At 44.7% G+C, this 17,680-nt stretch overlaps 2 protein-coding genes across 2 annotated transcripts; one reads left to right on the forward strand and one right to left on the reverse strand.

Annotated features, from left to right (window-relative positions):
• cand2 (cullin-associated and neddylation-dissociated 2 (putative)) lies at positions 1-11,723 on the reverse strand. Its single transcript, XM_056399001.1, has 24 exons — positions 11,551-11,723; positions 10,610-10,753; positions 9,796-9,950; positions 9,121-9,244; positions 8,609-8,666; positions 8,082-8,280; positions 7,806-7,911; positions 7,543-7,682; positions 7,078-7,391; positions 6,799-6,940; positions 6,067-6,185; positions 5,800-5,958; positions 5,228-5,449; positions 4,929-5,135; positions 4,356-4,543; positions 4,080-4,245; positions 3,857-3,997; positions 2,963-3,102; positions 2,569-2,744; positions 2,173-2,268; positions 1,749-1,918; positions 1,511-1,675; positions 1,109-1,216; positions 1-494 (listed from the first exon to the last, which is right to left on the reverse strand). The coding sequence occupies exons 1-24, from the start codon at positions 11,616-11,618 to the stop codon at positions 264-266; spliced, it is 3,738 nt and encodes a 1,245-aa protein (XP_056254976.1). The 5' UTR covers positions 11,619-11,723; the 3' UTR covers positions 1-263.
• A 1,425-nt stretch (positions 11,724-13,148) lies between these two features.
• Positions 13,149-17,465, forward strand: sec13 (SEC13 homolog, nuclear pore and COPII coat complex component). Its single transcript, XM_056403539.1, has 9 exons — positions 13,149-13,282; positions 13,482-13,526; positions 14,188-14,303; positions 14,452-14,603; positions 14,747-14,880; positions 15,071-15,204; positions 15,532-15,652; positions 16,078-16,224; positions 16,397-17,465. Exons 1-9 carry the CDS (start codon positions 13,280-13,282, stop codon positions 16,505-16,507), a joined length of 963 nt encoding a protein of 320 aa, XP_056259514.1. The 5' UTR covers positions 13,149-13,279; the 3' UTR covers positions 16,508-17,465.
• The last annotated feature ends 215 nt before the right edge of the window (positions 17,466-17,680 follow it).

Raw genomic sequence — 17,680 nt, forward strand, 5'->3', positions numbered from 1 at the left:
TCAGAGTGATGCCTCCACTTTATTTCATGTGATCTAAATTAAACCCAGATCTTAGACGGGAATACACAAAATGGAGAAAAAGAAACTGCAAAACTTACCACATGTCTATCATAAAATGTATTTTACCAGAGGAAATTCAGACTAAAAAATCCCAATGTTGAGTTGGAAAATATACTGTTTTAAATTGAAGTTGTGATGATATATCTTAAACCCTGCCTATAAAAAAAACATCATAACAAAACATCTTTTCCATGTTCCAGCGTCTAGCTCATATCCATGCTCTCTGTGGGCCCTATGTTCCCCCCCTCCCCTCCCTGGATGCTCTGGTAGATGGACGCCATGTCAGCGTTGGTTCTGATCTGGTTGGCGAAATCGGCCATGCTGGGGCTCCTCTCCACCTCAGGCACGGCCAGCAGGGCGGCGACGGCACGCATGGCCGAACGCCGCAGCTCCTCCTGCTTCTCAAACTCCTGCTTCACAGAACCGGCCTTCACCTGCAGGCGGCGGGAGGGGAGGGAGACACATGTGATCATCTGCTCAGTCACACTGCACTCCTCAATACCAGGTGTGACGTGTATTTTACACCAAAATACACACCTTGCTACTGTTGTTACACCCTGACCTTTGCACTCTAGTGTAGCACATTTGCAGTTTACCATGACACCAGTGGCAGATCTTTATGGTTCCCTGATTTCTGACAGAAGTTGACAAAAGCAGGTTGATGTTTGCTAGCTGAGATGCATACAGTCGCTGGCAGATTTAATCAGCTGTAGATTTTGCTGATGCATAACTGTCTCTGAGCAGGAAAACTCAGCTGTACTTCCAGTTAGTCCTCAACGTGGCTTCTTCTCACATAATCATAATAATAATAATGATGATGATATTCTCTTCCTTGGCGTGGAAGCATCACCCTCTTGGTTACTACTGTTAGCCAGGCATGCTAATTGTTGGTAGCTTATTGTATGTTAGAGCAGACACTCTTTACTCCATCCTTCACATTTTTTCTTTTGTGTTTTTGCTTGATTATTCACACGAACAGTCTATTAACTAACTTCTACTAATTATTTTTATTTTTAGGCGAAGTTAACGATGAGTGACGCCATGATACCTTGGTGGTGCAGGTAGCTTTCAGTGGCTCCACCAGTCTGTCCAGTCTTTGGAGAACAGCAGCAGGACACAGAGAGACCAGTCTGGCCAGCATCAGGAAGGTCAGCATCTACAGCAACAATACACACACACACACACACACACACACACACTTCAATGGATGAAAGCATCACTCACTGAACTTTAATTCGTAGTTTTTTATTCTGATTTTCAAACTAAAAGAAAGATGTTAGATGTTTTGGTAACGTCGTCAAATTTCTCCTAAATTCTGCACAAAAGTTGGTGTAAACAAATAAAGATCTAAGATGAAATACATGATGTTTAGTTGTTAAAAACCTGCCTTATATTGTTATATTCTCTATAAAGGCAGCAGACATGTTCCTGGCTCATGTTTTCTACCCACCCTGATGTCATAATGGTCTTTGAGTCCTTCCTCTACATGATCCAGGAACTGCAGGACGTCCAGCCCCTCCAGGCAGCTGTCCAGCAGCGTGTACATACACTCGAATGCTGCTTTACGCACATCCAGTCCATCGTCCACAGTGTGTTTGAACGGACCCATCTCCACCTGTAGTACACAAAGACTTAAACACCATTCAAACAACCATCCACCATGAATAACATCCAATCCAGCCACCCACCTCTCTGATGAGGTCCTTCCTGATCTGGGTCTCCTTGTAGAGGTGAGGCAGCACCGTTCCCAGGAGACCACGGATCAGAGATGGTTTATTATGAGCTGCAGAGTTAAACATCACCAAAGCAACACGACGCACATTTATGTCCTCATCCTGCAGGGTCTTTAGGAAGTCACCTGCAGAACAGAGACGGCGTCACGGGTTCAATGACTGACAGGATGTGAGTGTACTTTAGATTTAAAGTTAAAGGACACGTGCACATTTGTCTGAAAGCTGTAACCACATGTCGACATGGAAACTGAAAATTGAACCAAACAATTCATCAAATAACCGAGAAAGAAATAACCATTAGTTATAAAGGTAAGAATCCAGGTTAGGTTTGAGGTTTACATCCTCACAGGTAACGTGAAACTGAAGTGAGTTTTGTTACCTATACAGTCTTTCAGCAGTGAGTCTATGGGAGCAGGTTGGTCAACAATAGTGAACTTGATAGCCGTCACCACTGTGCTGCGAGCCAGAGGAGAACCTGTGAGGGGGGAGGGAAAGAGTGTGTGTTATTTTATAAATGAATTGATCTTGAACAGAACAATAGAGAAGGATCAGGTGTTTCATCACATTAACACTCTCACTTGCCAAATCCTTAATGTTTCAGACGTTATATTAAATAAAGTTTTCATGAAACAGAATTATTCTACACAGCTGTTTGCCACAACAATGTGACCAGTATATATTTTCTATTGATCACCAACATCTCCCTCCATTGGTGGGACAAGTATCTCACATAGTGTGACTGAATGAAAATCAGCCCCCTCCTCACACTTCGTACCAGCTTTCAGTTGCTGTTTCAGTCGCGGTAATAGTTGTGCCGGGTTGACTAAGGTCAGTTTTCCCAGACATTCAGCCACCAGGTTCCTGGTCCCCTCCTCCTGACACTCGCAGTTCTGGAACAGCAAAGTCCAGATAGACTCCACGTGGGGCGAGAGACTAGAGGCTGGACAGGCACTGGAGAGAGAGAGAGAGAGAGAGAGAGAGAGAGAGAGAGAGAGAGAGAGAGAGAGAGTAGAAGAATAGAAAAGTTAGAAAGTTTAGTTTCATGACAAAATACATTGAATAAACATAAATAGTTCTGTAAATGCAGATAAATGTTTGTCTGATCCATGAAGACAGATCTGAGGAATACTGACACATGCAAACAGACACACAAACCCATGAGGACACACCTGATGACTTCTTTGAGGGAGTGTAGGAGCAGGTATTGTCTGCGTGGCTGGGAGGAGATCTCCTTCAGCAGGAAGGGCAGGTAGTCGTTCAGGCTGCCGACGGCCATGCTGCCTAAAGCGCAGGAGGCCGCCGTCTTCACCTGAAACCACAGAAACAGGCCACCGTGTGAAGGCGTGTTCAATTTTCTCACCTTCGTTCACCCAGGAACATGTTTAGCTGAATACACGTGCAGTATTTCAACGACACAGCTTTACATTTGTTCCTTGATGAGCGGCCCAGCACAGGCGGGGTTAGAGGTCCCGTTTGACAGCAGCATTTCGTTTGTTGACTGTTGAGGTGGGGAAGTTGATCAAATCTGATCTGATCACAAACAAGAGACGCTGGTTTCCTGTACGTCTCTACTGTCAGTTAAAAATAGAAAAAATATAAACACGAGACTCTGAAACCAAGAGAAGTAAATAAGTTTGATTTAGGAAAAAAAGAAAAATGAAATGTTGAAACAATGCTAAATTAAATGCTTATTATATAATATTTATCACAAATAATCAAGTATTCTGATATTCAGATACATTCTTCATGTCATGTATTAAGCAAAGATGTTCCACAGCTGCTGATTTCAGCTTCTGTCTGATTCTCTCTGTTTTATAACTGTAAACTGGACGACTGTGGGTTTGGACTGTTGGTCGGACAAAACAAGCTTCACCAAGGATTCACCCTGAACATGTGAGAACAGTTTTCACTATTTCAACTAACCATGGAACCACATGTGTCTTACAATCATCTGGAGCATAAGTAAGCCGGGGGAACCGTGGGGAGCAAAGGAGCTGGCATGTCGTCTGATCAGCCTCAGCTGGGTCACCTGGAGGGTGTATGATGATGATGTAATGTCTCACCTCCTCACTGGTGGAGGTGAAGGCCTGCAGGATGACTCCCTGCACCTCCTTACTTCCTCCCAGACTGCCGTTCCTCCCCACCTCCCCGAGACACAACAGAGCCAGGACCCGAGCAGACTCAGGAGAGCCGGGGTTCTTCACCTGAGGAGGGAGAATACCGTCTGAGCAGAAACAACCACGCAGAGCACATGAAGCTGTCGTAGCTGTACAAACACTACCACACCTCCTGTATGAGGCCGGACACAGTCCCCGCTGTCTCTTTGGGACAGGCAGAGGACAGAGCAGCTACACAGCGAGCCACGGACAGGTAGGACTGTCTGTGGATGACGCCGCCGTCTGCGGAGGACGGAGAGCTGTGAAACGGCTCGGTCAGAGACTTCAGCAACTGACTGGAGACAAAAAACATCACAAACACACCATTAGTAAGTAAAGCTGAGTGAACACTCCTCCCAGATCCAAACAGATCCATCGCACAGCTGACCCTGTCACTCTGTCCCACCTGTAGCCCAGGTTGGTGGACTTGGACAGCACCAGCGCCTGGATGAAGTCCAGTATGGCGGTCAGAGCGCCGCCCTGCAGCAGAGGAGAGTGGACGAGCCTGAAGACGCCCGGCAGCACAGAGGAGCTGATCTTAGCCAGAGAGGAGGGGCAGGCTTTGGCCATGCAGGTCAGCAAGGTGACGGACACCTGAACGGAGGGACAGTACAGGTGTAATACATCATGTCACTAATATTAATATCAAGATGTCAGGACTTCATGTGACGTGATGGTAAACAGGTTATTTCTGCTGAAGAGATTACGTTCTCAGTCCCACATGTTTGTTTGTTTTCTGTTATCCGTATCTCAGAATTACTCCACAGATTCTGATTGTTGAATTCTGTAAATTCAGTTCTCTCAACATTTTCTATTATTAAAATAAAGTGTTCTCTAGTTTAAATATGGTGACGTCTTTCGAGCTGTTGTTGTAGAAGGGGGTTTATCCCCCTCTCTAAATTACCCCTGTGAATGCCCCCTCTGCCAGTAACCCCAGATCAGATCACCTTCGTCTTCGGTCCAGTGTTTTCCTCCCTACCTGGGACACATGCATGTCGCCCTCGTCCACCAGAGCAGGGAGTTCGCTCAGCACGGGCTCCAGAGCTGCCGGTTTGATGCTGGCGGCGTGATGAGTGACCAGCGTGTTGAGACAGGCCAGCGTGCCGAGCTTCAGAGCTCGCTGGTTCTTCCTCAAGAAAGATCCCAACACTGACAGAGCCTCTGGCAGGATGGACGACAGATCGATCTGGAGAGAGAGAGAAGACAGGAAGTTATTGTCACTCCACTTCTTTCTTTAAATATTTATCACATGACAGAATAAAATCCTTCTGACTGAACCTTTATGGGAGAAGCAGCGATGAGGGTGATGGTCCGGACTGCCGTTAATCTTGTGATCTCATTCTTTAATCTTTCCAGAAAGATCGCCAGCACACCCTTCAGCTCCGCCCCTAGGTGGTCGCCAAGGTGACACACCATGTGACCCATACAGGATATAGCCCTCTCTTTCACTTCCTGGTCGATGTCTGTTGCTTTGAGCCTCTTCATGGTGACAGAAAACACCTTAAAGAAACATGAGAAGCATCTTTTAAAACTGCCAGTAGATGGTCGAACGTCTCTTGGCTACAACAGACTAGAACTACATGTCACCTCCTCGTGGTCGTATCCCTCCGCCACTCAGACTAGTTCCAGGTCACATCCCTGTTTATCCAGTCATATAAAACATGAACCATTTGTGTGAAATTTTGTCATAACTGCTTTGTGAAGTCTTGGAATAATGGCTCAAAAGTGTTTTCTGACCTTTGACCTTTGACCACTGAAGTGTAACCAGTTCATCTTTGAGTCCAAGTGAATATTTATGAAATTCCCTCAAAACGTTATAACGAGATATTGTTTTCACAAAGCCCTCGCACCTCTCTGACAAACGGTTTGGGGTCGAACCCTGCAGCTGTGGGCGTGGTCTGTCCGTGCGGCCTCATCACTCTGACCAGCTGCTGAGTGACCAGCAGAGCCTCCGACGTGATCTTATAGAAGGAGTCCTCCACACAGGCCACCACCGGGGGCAGCAGCACCTGCAGAGAGCACAACAGAGACGAGAAGAAGAAGAAGAAGTCTTCATGTGCTCATCGAGTCACAGGCGTCGCACGAACAAAACAAGGTCTCTGCTCAGTTCAAAGAACCTGCATGTGAGGCTGAAAGGCCTGAGGAGGGTGGGAGAGGAGGAGGACGTGGAAGAAGGAGAGAGCATCGATCCTCATGGTGGAGGAGGTGGACTTGTCTGTCAGGGAGAAGACGATGCCTGGAGGGAGGAGGAGGGAGTGGGAGGAGGAGGAGGGAGGAGGGATGAGGAGGAGGGAGGAGGAGGAGGGAGGAGGAGGGAGGGGGATGAGGAGGAGGGAGGAGGAGGAGGGAGGAGGTGGGAGGAGGAGGAGGAGGGAGGAGGAGGAGGAGGAGGAGGAGGAGGAGGAGGGAGAAGGAGGAGGGAGGAGGGAGGAGGGAGAGGAGGGAGGAGGACGGAGGAGGGAGGAGGGAGGAGGGAGGAGGAGGTGGGAGGAGGAGGAGGGAGGAGGAGGAGGGAGGGAGGAGGGAGAAGGAGGAGGGAGAAGGAGGAGGGAGGAGGGATGAGGTGGGAGGAGGAGGAGGGAGGAGGGATGAGGAGGAGGGAGGAGGTGGGAGGAGGAGGAGGGAGAAAGGACGAGAAAAATAATAATAACAGAAAGTGAAAAGGTGAAAGAGAAGGAGAGGAAAAGAGGAAAAGAAACAGAAGCAGTCGAAGGAAAACACAAGAAATGAAAGAGGAACAAAAAAGTAAGAGAGTGTGTGTGTGTGTGTGTGTGTGTGTGTGTGTGTGTGTGTGTGTGTGTGTGTGTGTGTGTGTGTGTGTGTGTGCGTATGTGTGTGTGTGTGTGTACCAGGTATTAGAGCAGGTATGTGCTGCTCCAGCGCTCCAGGAACAGTGTGGGTGAGTTCAGTCAGGACACAGAAGCAGCCCTGACGAGACTTGATGCTCTTCTCCTTCAGCTGCCGGTGGAGAGCCTTCACTATCAGGGGCACCTGGACACACACACACACACACACACACACACACACACACACACACACACACACACACACACACACACACACACACACACCTTAGCTCTACACACTCAGCCAATGATTTCTGGGATCATCCTCTTCTCTGTTTCTACCTGTTTCTTCAACATGGCGACCGCCGGCTCCTCGTCCCTGCTCGCCCCCGGGTCTGAGCCGGCCGCCATGAGGCCGTGGTGACTCGTCGGTCCCGCTCGTGTTTGTCTCAGCAGGGTGGAAAAGGCGGCAAAGACGTCTGCCCTCACGTTCTCCTCGCGCTCTTTGAATCGGGCGAGCAGAACGGGGCAGACGGAGGAGTAGAAGGAGAGGAGGAGGTCACGGCGCGTGTTGATCAGCGCCTCCAGACATTTGATGGAGGAGCGTCGCACCTTCCAGCTCATGTCGTCATCGTCGCTGTACTCGTCGTCTGAATCTGGAGACAGGAGAAAACAGTAGTGTCTACTAAAGTCTGCATGTGAGGCGTTTAGGGGTCATCTGTAATCTGTAGTGTCTACCAATGGTCTGCATCACCACTGCGACATGTGAACTAACCACAGACGTGTAACAGACAGAAAGAGACAAACCTTCATCGAGCCCGTCCTCTATGTCCATGCTGTCTTCCTCCTCCTCATCGTCGTCATAGTTGTAGTTAGGGTCAAAGGTCATGAACTTAAGGCAAAGCTTGGTCACCGTGGCAACATGGGGTGACATCTCCTTTGGACACCTGTCAATCGTTGGAGCAGTGGACACAGTGAAAGTAATGGAAAAAGGGTGAAAATGTGTGTGTGTGTGTGTGTGTGTGTGTGTGTGTGTGTGTGTGTGTGTGTGTGTGTGTGTGTGTGTGTACCTGCGTAAAAAGGCTTCGAAGGCCTGGAAACAGTACTCTCTCAGCTCGTCATCGTCCACACTGGTGAACTTCACAACCATGGGGATGAGCTTCTCTAAATGTTCGCCTGCACAACACACACACACACACACACACACACACACACACACACACACACACACACATACCCACACACACACACACACACACACACAAATTAAAATCAGTATGTAACGCGTTCTCTCCTCCGTTCTGAGTCACACGTGAACGCAGCAGAAACGCAGGAGCAGATCTCACCCACTCGATGGCCGCCCTGACGGCTGATGGTTGCCAGGCACTGGATGTACGTCCTGGTCACTGAAGTGGGCGGGCCCTTGGCCAGCTCCACCAACAGGTGTTCTGTGAGCTGGGAGAAGAGGGCGGGGCTACAGCAGGGCACCAGGTGACCCAGAGCCAAGATGGAGCGCTTCCTGACCGCCATCCTGGGACTGGTTAACTGGTGGAGCGTTACGGGTGAAGAATGAATGAATGAATGAATGAATGAAAGGGCAGATAGAGGGATGAACGACAAAATAAAATAAGATCAAATGAAATAGAGCTGAAAGCAGCGACGCCAGAGAACAATATTGCAGAATGAGGATGAATTTGAGAAGAATAAAAAATAAACAACAAAATAAAGTCACTGCGAGGATCCTCTATAACACAGATGTAATAGATTTAACTCATTCAAACACACAGATTTTATCATTATTAACACAGAAGTGTTGCTACAGGGAGGAGGAGGCGTGTCATCGTTCGGCTGGAGTCACTGGGAGGTTTCTCACCTGGGGGAGGAGGCTGGAGAGCAGAGAGCTGTGAAAACTGACCAGTGCACCGCTCAGCCTGGAGGGAGGATCACAACAACAACAACAATCACCACTGACATCATCTGCTCCACTGTAAATGTGGTATTAACACATTTGACCTTTGACCTTTTTATATTTCTATATTAAATATATGTAAAAAAGCCAAGTGTGTTAATACCTTCCCATTATATCTTATGTCACTTTATTCTGAAAGGACCTGGAATTTCTAAAATTAAAAGTTGTATTTTCTGAGTAAGATTCATTAAAATTCTGATGTTTGATGATATTATTATTAATATTATTATTATTATTATTACTGTTGCAAAATTTGTGCTGATGGTGATGCTACAGTAAAAGTCATTATTATTCCTGCATGTACGGATAAAATTTGCTGTAATCTTGTGACTGTTGAGACTCAAATGTGGGACGGACTGAGGTGTTCTGGTTCTGCTGTTATCAGAGAGACGTGTTTCCTAATGTTTCGTTATTACCTTCCCAACATGTCCGACAGGATGTCCAGAGCCTCCAACTGAACCGACACGTCCTCCTGTTTCCCCATGGCACCGATCAGCTGAGAGGTAATCTTCTTACAAACACTGGCTGTCAGAGTCAAACCTGGCAACCCGCAGGACCAGAGACCAGAGACCAGAGACCAGAGACCAGAGACCAGGATCAGAGACCAGAGACCAGGGATCAGAGACCAGAGACCAGAGACCAGAGACCAGGGATCAGAGACCAGAGACCAGAGACAACTTTGAGAAGCCACATCACGATAAAACCCAACACAAAGATGTAACACTGAACTATTTCACACACTGGTTTATCATTTTATTCCCAGTTGTTATTCTTTATTCTCAGTCCGTGAGGTCGGGGCTTTTGCTGCCTTCGAGTGCACTCAGGAATACTGAGCATCAGATGCACTTGAACAATTATAATTAACAAATAAAACTAAAACTGAAAAGTTTAGAATTGAAAACATAATAATGAGTGATTTAATTAAAACATTAGTTACATTTCTAATACACATTTGTTTTTAGTCACATTCACATCACCTGATATTCTAAATATCCACATCGCAGCGAGATGGAAACCTGATCATCATTAAATCTGGAATCAGGACAGAGCAGAGTAAACAGAGACAGGTGTGTGTCTCAGGTGTGTCTCACCTGATGAAGACAGCGGCAGCTCGGCGATCACAGTCTTCAGTCCCATGCTGGAAATGTCCCTCAGCTGCTCTTTATCTGACATCATGTTGGAACACAGAGTGTCCACCATCGTCTCCACCTGAGGCTCCTTCACCTTACTCACCAGAGGCGCCAGGCTGAAAATCAAACATACCCAGAGTTTACTTCCTTCATTTTCCACATCAGTTTCATCTAGTCTCTGGCATTAAAGTATTTAAATATAAAAAAATAAAAAAAATAGTCACAATAAACAAATGTATTAAAGTCTCACAAATGTGTTTTGCTTGTTGTCACTTGGATGTTTGAGCGTCACTGTGCAGAGAGACGAGTTTGTGTTCACACTCGTCTGAGGAAGTTTCTCTGAGCTCACCTGGAATCTCAGTGTAACACCTGGACAGCGGCCCAATCACGGCCCAATATGAAACTTACACAGGTGTGATGTGGGAACTTGAACCTCGCGGGACACAAACACTAAGAGCTGACTTCTCAGTGAAGCAGGAAACGTCTTGTGTCCAATATCTAAACTTTTATAATGAACCGATACTGACATTCATAGATGGTTGATTTCCTCTAATATTAACTCAAGGTTTTTATTGAAAACCCATTGATTATGACTTAAAGCAGAGTTTTTATTCAGCTTATAAAACATGTTTGGTGAGGATCTTTAAAATATAGTTTTGCAGTGCAGCAGCTGCTGCATTAAAGCCGCTGTGTGTGTGTGTGTGTGTGTGTGTGTGTGTGTGTGTGTGTGTGTGTGTGTGTGTGTGTGTGTGTGTGTGTGTGTGTGTGTGTTTACCATTTCACAGCCAGGTTCTGCACCTCTCCGTTCTTGTCCTCCAGCAGTTTCAGCAGCATGGTCACCACCTTCCTCTCACTGTCCTCGTCCAGTTTAATGCTGTCCTTCTGCAGCTCCAGCATCAGGTCGTTGGTGGCCATGAACCTGGACACACACACACACACAGACACACACACACACACACACACACACACACACACAGAAAGGGACAAAGTGGGATGAGTCGAGAGTTAACAACTCAACTCAGTAATATTTCTGATTTCATGTTTGCAGGGTTAAATGAGAAGAAACAGGAAACAAACGCAGAAGAAGAAGTCGATCACCAGTTAATATAAGTTGATTAAATGATTCAAACCTGTATTATAATGTCATTTATAACCACTCTTATCTCACCACACACACCAACACACTTTCTCCAAACTGGGTAAACACAGAGGTACAGTCATAACTGGATTAACCAGTTAGTTCATCAGCAGAGAATTAATCACCATCTACTTTTTAAAGCAATTAATCAGTTTTAATGCCACAGATTTGCTGTTTCCAGCTTCTCCCGTTTTAAAATGTGATGCTTTTCTTTGTCCAACACTAAACTGATTATCTTTGGGTTTGGGACAAAGCAAGACAGCTGGAGACGTCACCTTGGTCTGTGGGAGATTGTCACTGGTATGTTTCACTGTTTTCAGGCATTTTACACTGAAGAGAAAACAAACCAAAAGAAAATCTGCTGATTAATTGATTTAATTAAATCAATAATTAGTTGCAGCTCTAGTTTGAAGACGTTTTGTCTCTTGAGAAAAGAGAAATATGAAATAAAATAAAATTTCTTTTAAAATAAGTGAAGAAATGTAGTAGTGTAGTAAGTTGACACACACATACAGTGAATGAGTCAGGACCCAAAAGTGTCATCTCACTGTCAGACACACACTGTTTCTGCCTCTTACCTAAAGTCTTTGTCAGTTGATGTCATTTTCTCCAACAGGTTGGAGATGTGGTAAGACACACTCGACATGTTGGCACTTTGACAGCTGTCCCGGCGCTGTGAGAATAACTCTGCGATAAAACCACAAAACTGGGGCAACAGATTTTTAACCCGACAACATGGCGAGGCTGCAGGGGACAGAGGGAGGGAACACGGGATCAGCACCCGGTGAGGAACCTGATACTGGGGGAGTTCAGATAAAAATAGACGCGAGAGAAAAGTGCTTCAGGATTATGGTGCCACCGTGTGGACACATAGTGAACATCATGGAGGGAGGTGGCAAATAAAATACTCTTTTTTGGGGGGATTTTTTTTTTTTTACAAACAATTAGACACATCAATTCTTAAATAAAAGAAACAAAAATAATAATAAAGAAGGGGCGAATACATATTTTAAATGACCGACTTCTTCAGACAAACATTTCAGAATAGATATTAACTCCTGACATGGACTTCCTGTTTGTTGCAAATTTAAGAGACTCCAAGTTCAAGATCAATTAAAAACAACTTAAATGAGGGATTTCATTTTAGAAATTTCGCCTTATGAATATGAAATTTTCCAAGTAAAATTAAGATGTTAACAACTGTTATCTTTACATTCAAAATAAGTGAAAATATTTTTCTGTTCAATGTTAATGACAGGTAAATGTAATTTCCAAAGTCTTTCCAGAATGTAATACAATATGAGCAACTGTAGAACAAATGAATTGTGTTTTCTTGTCCAGTCTTACAAAAAGTTAATTTGTTATCAATAGAAATAATTACTCACCGTGCTGCTCTATAATTGATCTAAACCGGAAATGGACATTCAGCTGGAGGAAGTCAAAAGCCTCCAAAGATGCAGATAAAGGTTGATTAATAAAACATACATAGAAACACATACTGAAATCATCCAGTGTGATTTAAGATTCCCAAAGGATGTCATTATGTTGAATGACCATAAATCCACTTAGAAATCAAAGAGAAAAGACGCTTCAGAACTTGCCTGAAAATCAAAATGTTTGTAAGTTTATTTCAGTATGACTGTTATATGATAGTTCTATGTTTATTCGTGGTTACACTAAAAACAGGAAATACTAACAGTGAATTTGGCATACTTTTAATGTTGCCGGTTTGACAAAATGTAAACAAATAAAGGTTAAAATCAAAGCTATAAAGAGAATATCCGCTGATATTACAGCAGTCCATTTGATTTGTTTACATTTTTACACAAAGGTCAAACTGAGCTGATGAAAAGTAGGAGGACGAGCAGCTCCTCACGCAGCACCAGCTCAAAGATCCAATTAAAATGACGAACATGCAGCTCCAGACGGGATTTTAATGACAGGAGAAGCGGCCAAAACAGGGGCTTGTTGGGGGTCCCTGGGGTTCCTGGGCCCGGGGGGGAGTAGGTTAATAATCCAGCTCTGTTATATTTTGAATCTCTTTTATTAATTTAACATTTACAGCTTGTTTGGTCTTTTTAAGGTTTTATTTTAACCTCCAACTAACTATCGGATGCGAAGTAAACTGTGTGGTTGGTATGTGGAACCTTTGTTGGGCTCGCTGACGTTTCCGCCGGTAGGAATAGTGGTGGGACCGAGCTCTGCACTTGTTGCCACGTCGGAGCGGGCGGTGAATCTGGTCAATTCATCTCCAGATAAAGAAGGAATAATAATTTTCTGGATTTAGTTTCTGGTTTATCCGCAGACATGGTGAGTCTGGACACGTTTGGTTTAAGCTGCCGGTGACGCCGTTAACGTGTTTGTTGTTTAACGTTTACCGCCGGCTGCTGACGTGACCGGGTAGCTAGCTCGTTAGCAGACATGCTAACAGCAGAGAGCTAATCTTTAAAGTTTGTGTCTTAATATTCTGTGTCGTTTTAGTTCTGACTTACTTGTTTGTGAATTTCAGGTTTCTGTCATCAACACGGTGGACACCTCGCACGAGGACATGATCGTAAGTTGTTTTCCCACTGTTTCAGGCTAACGTTAGCATTTGCTAAACAGACAGGATTTACTAATGTAACATAGTTGTGAGAGTTAAGTCACCACAAATGTGTCTTCACACGTTACGTTGCTTGTTTGTCAGAATATATCATGTCAATATGAGCTGATATTAGTCTGTTAACACTGTTTCATAGTCAGTTAATCGTTTAGCTGGTTTTCAGAATAAGAGTACAAGTATTACGTGGTTCTGACTTCCTCAATGAGAGGATTTGATGCTTTTATTGTTTATTCGTCTCTCTTTATATAATTGTAAATTGAACAGACAAAATAAAATATCTGGTGAACATCTTACATTTTATGACATTTAGAGCAAATTATTAATCGATTATTCACGTTAATAATCATCAGATTAATCAGTACTGAAAATGAATGAAAGATGCCGCCTTAATAAGTGAGTTGACATTTTTGTTTGGTGTACAACTGTTTGTTCTCCTTATGTCAGACTGACTTCCAGTGTTGATATGATTTACAGACACATTCTGCTTATGCTGAGGAATCAGTCTCACAAAGCAGCATTTCACTGAACTGTTTGATTTAACTGCACAACTGTACAAGACCTGTACAACAGTTTATGTTGTCAGTTGTTTAAGCTCTTGCTCTGTGTGTTTCAGCACGATGCCCAGATGGATTATTACGGGACTCGACTTGCCACCTGTTCGTCTGATCGCACCGTGAAGATCTTCGATGTCAGAAACGGAGGTCAGATCCTGGTCGCAGACCTCAGAGGGTAAGAAACCAAAGTTAACCAAAAGTTACATTGAAAATTTGATTTCCAGTCGTTTTTAATCTGTAACACCATATTTGAGTAAATATCTGTGTGTGTGTGTGTGTGTGTGTGTGTGTGTGTGTGTGTGTGTGTGTGTGTGTGTGTGTAGCCATGAAGGTCCCGTGTGGCAGGTGGCGTGGGCTCACCCGATGTTCGGCAACATCCTGGCTTCCTGTTCCTACGACCGTAAAGTCATCATCTGGAAGGAGGAGAACGGAGCCTGGGACAAGATGTACGAGTACACGGGACACGAGTCGTCAGGTGTGTGTCTCCGTGCTCTGCTCCCACAGAGAAATCAGTGTGTGATTATCACTCTGGTTCTCTATAGGAATTATCCAGGTTTTCCATCCATTTCAAACCAGCTGTGATGTTTCCCTGACAGTCTCTTGTTCTTCACTCTGCAGTGAACTCCGTCTGCTGGGGTCCCTATGACTTCGGCCTGATCTTGGCCTGCGGCAGCTCAGACGGAGCCATTTCCCTCCTCACGTTCACTGGCGATCAGCAGTGGGACGTCAAGAAGATCAGCAACGCACACACTGTGAGCGACACACTCTTCTGAGTCACACTGAACTTTAATTTGTTTATTTCCATCATGTTGTGAGATGAAACACAGGCTTAAATATTATAAATCTCTGTCATTGTTTTCCATTCACGCCAACGTGCATGTGATAACAGAGTGAGCTGAGCTGACGCTGTCTATAAACCCAGTTGTTGTGATCGTCCTGCAGATCGGCTGTAACGCAGTGAGTTGGGCTCCTGCTGTGGTTCCAGGAAGTCTGATCGACCAGCCGTCAGGACAGAAGCCGAACTACGTCAAGCGCTTCGTCTCCGGAGGCTGCGACAACCTGGTCAAACTCTGGAAGTATGTTACTGGAGTTTCTTTTGAACTTCTCTCTGGTGCTTGTGTTTAGTGATGGAGGAAACACACACACACGGATATTTCATCTCAGGGTTTTCACAGTAACTTGGTTGGTAGCATCCTGAGTGAGGTGGACGAGGATGTTTAAGACTTGGGACAAAGTGTTAAAACATAAAGGTGTTAATAGGATTTAAAAATGTGGTTTTGACGAGGAAAATTAAAATGAAGTTCTCGTCAGGGAAGTGATTTTTCTTTGTCTTGTAAAATAAAGACTCTGTGATCTGAGGGTTACTGAGTTAACTGTCACTGATGGTCACTTCCTGCCTCCAGAGAAGAAGACGGTCAGTGGAAGGAGGATCAGAAGCTGGAGGCTCACAGTGATTGGGTGAGAGACGTCGGCTGGGCTCCTTCTATCGGTCTCCCCACCAGCACCATCGCCAGCTGCTCCCAGGTGAGATTTTATCACCATTTTGTGTCTTTTTTTTTTAATTTCCATTTTTCTTCTTTAATCAAAAGATATGTGTCAATTTTTTCGATTAAGAAGATTTCTTCAACAGTTATTAGCCAGGTGTTACCTTCCTCAGGTGACTTGTAATAGCTCTTTTACCTGCTTTTAACTGTATTTTAACAAATAATTTGTGGCTTCTCATCACTGAAGCGCATTTTAAACAGAAATCCTGTTGTATTATCATCAAGAAAACACCTCGTTATGCCGCCAAACTCCTCTCCTTTTTATCAGCAGGTTATTTTATAAAGAACTAAAGCCTACTGTGAATTTACTCACCTGTACCACCAGGTGGAGCCAGAGATAACGTCCAGTTCCCTCCACTGCTGATCTGGAGACACACTCACTCTTTCCTTTGCACCTTCTTCCAGGACGGACGCGTGTTCATCTGGACGTGTGACGACCCGGCAGGCAACACCTGGACGGCCAAACTGCTCCATAAGTTCAACGACGTCGTCTGGCACGTCAGCTGGTCCATCACTGGGAATATACTGGCTGTTTCTGGGGGCGACAACAAGGTAGAGACGAGGAAGTCACACAGACGCTGTACCTTGTGTTTTATTTCCCGCCCAAATGAATTATGATTCTGAATCTGCAAAACTTCTCTTCTTATGACTCTATGTGTGTGTGTGTGTGTGTGTGTGTGTGTGTGTGTGTGTGTGTGTGTGTGTGTGTGTGTGTGTGTTGTAGGTGACGCTGTGGAAGGAGTCGATGGACGGTCAGTGGGCCTGTATCAGCGACGTCAGCAAGGGTCAGGGCGCCGTCTCCACCATCACAGACACACAGCAGAACGAGCAGTGACACACACACACACACACACACACACACAACAAAGAGCCCTGACCCTACCAGGATGACCCCAGTCTTCAAAGATGAATTCAGCGTTAATCAACATGTCGGACATTTGAACGGACACCTAAAGGTCGTCCTGAGCTTCTGAACTTGGTTTGTAATCTGTTGGTTTCAGGCTCCAGCTGGAGTCTGACGTTTCCTCATGTTTCTAAACTTCATCAGGAGGAAGAGAAACGTTCGCGGTGACGAGCGTGTTTGGTTTCTTTTCCTGTCTGATGACGTTTCTAAATACAAACACGACTGATGATAATTGCCCCAAGATTTTTCTCAGATGCACTCCACTGCGTCTCTTTCTGTTTGTTCACATGTACATCAGTTCTTTACAAATCCATCCCATGATGCTCTGCTCCTGAAACATTCCACCTCCACCAGCGGAGAACAAAACTACCAGGGTGATCCCAGAATCCTCGGCGGCAACTGTCCCTTAACTTTCTTTATTTTATCTGCTGGTTCATTGAAACCACTAAACAAGCTTCTTATTGAGCATGAAGGCAATTTATTCTTCATTATATTAAATGTTTTGGTGCAAAACCAGCTTCAGATCTCGGCCCGAAAACATCCTCATGTTCTCACAGTGGCTCAAATCAGAAACATTCACTCGACTTCCTGGTTTCTACAAATATAAAAAGTGATTTATGTAGTGAACTGCTGACACGTACAGGTTCTTTATCAGAGGTCGGAGGTCGGTCGACGGGGATCAGAACGTCAGCAGGTGTTTGTAAATCCAGAACCTGCCTTAATTAATCAGCCACTACACTGCTACGGCAACCAGAATCAGTCAATCTGTTGCCAAGACAACCATGAATGGGGCTTAATTGTAAACAGTGTTTTTTCCTCCAGTTGTAAAATCAGAAACCATGGATGTTTTTTTTCATATTTGATGTAATTAAATAACTTTAATGTAAAAGAGCGCGTCGTGTTTCTCCTTTACTCCTGTTTGATCATCTCATCGTAACAGCTGAAGTTTCTGTGGAGACGTAACGACTCAAACATGTATGAAGTCTGTTTACTCAGCTGATCTCACCTGGTTCTCGTTCTAGAGACGTGGAGGTTATAATTGAATGTAATCCATTATAATTAGATTTAATCCGGCTCATGTTGGTTTTTTTAAGTTAAGGTTAA

The sequence above is a fragment of the Seriola aureovittata genome, chromosome 2 (genome assembly GCF_021018895.1).
Source record: "Seriola aureovittata isolate HTS-2021-v1 ecotype China chromosome 2, ASM2101889v1, whole genome shotgun sequence".
NCBI lineage: Eukaryota > Metazoa > Chordata > Actinopteri > Carangiformes > Carangidae > Seriola > Seriola aureovittata.

Bases quoted from the DNA above. Each gene is read 5' to 3' on its own strand.
- cand2 (XM_056399001.1), bottom strand. From the start codon at position 11,618: ATGTCGAGTGTGTCTTACCACATCTCCAACCTGTTGGAGAAAATGACA. The intron at 8,281-8,608 runs GTGAGAAACCTC...ACGCTCCACCAG, and splicing joins TCTCCAGCCTCCTCCCCCAG to TTAACCAGTCCCAGGATGGC. The intron at 5,136-5,227 runs GTTCAGTCAGAA...CTCTCTCTCCAG, and splicing joins TCGCTGCTTCTCCCATAAAG to ATCGATCTGTCGTCCATCCT.
- sec13 (XM_056403539.1), top strand. The intron at 14,304-14,451 runs GTAAGAAACCAA...GTGTGTGTGTAG, and splicing joins CTGGTCGCAGACCTCAGAGG to CCATGAAGGTCCCGTGTGGC. The intron at 15,205-15,531 runs GTATGTTACTGG...TCCTGCCTCCAG, and splicing joins AACCTGGTCAAACTCTGGAA to AGAAGAAGACGGTCAGTGGA.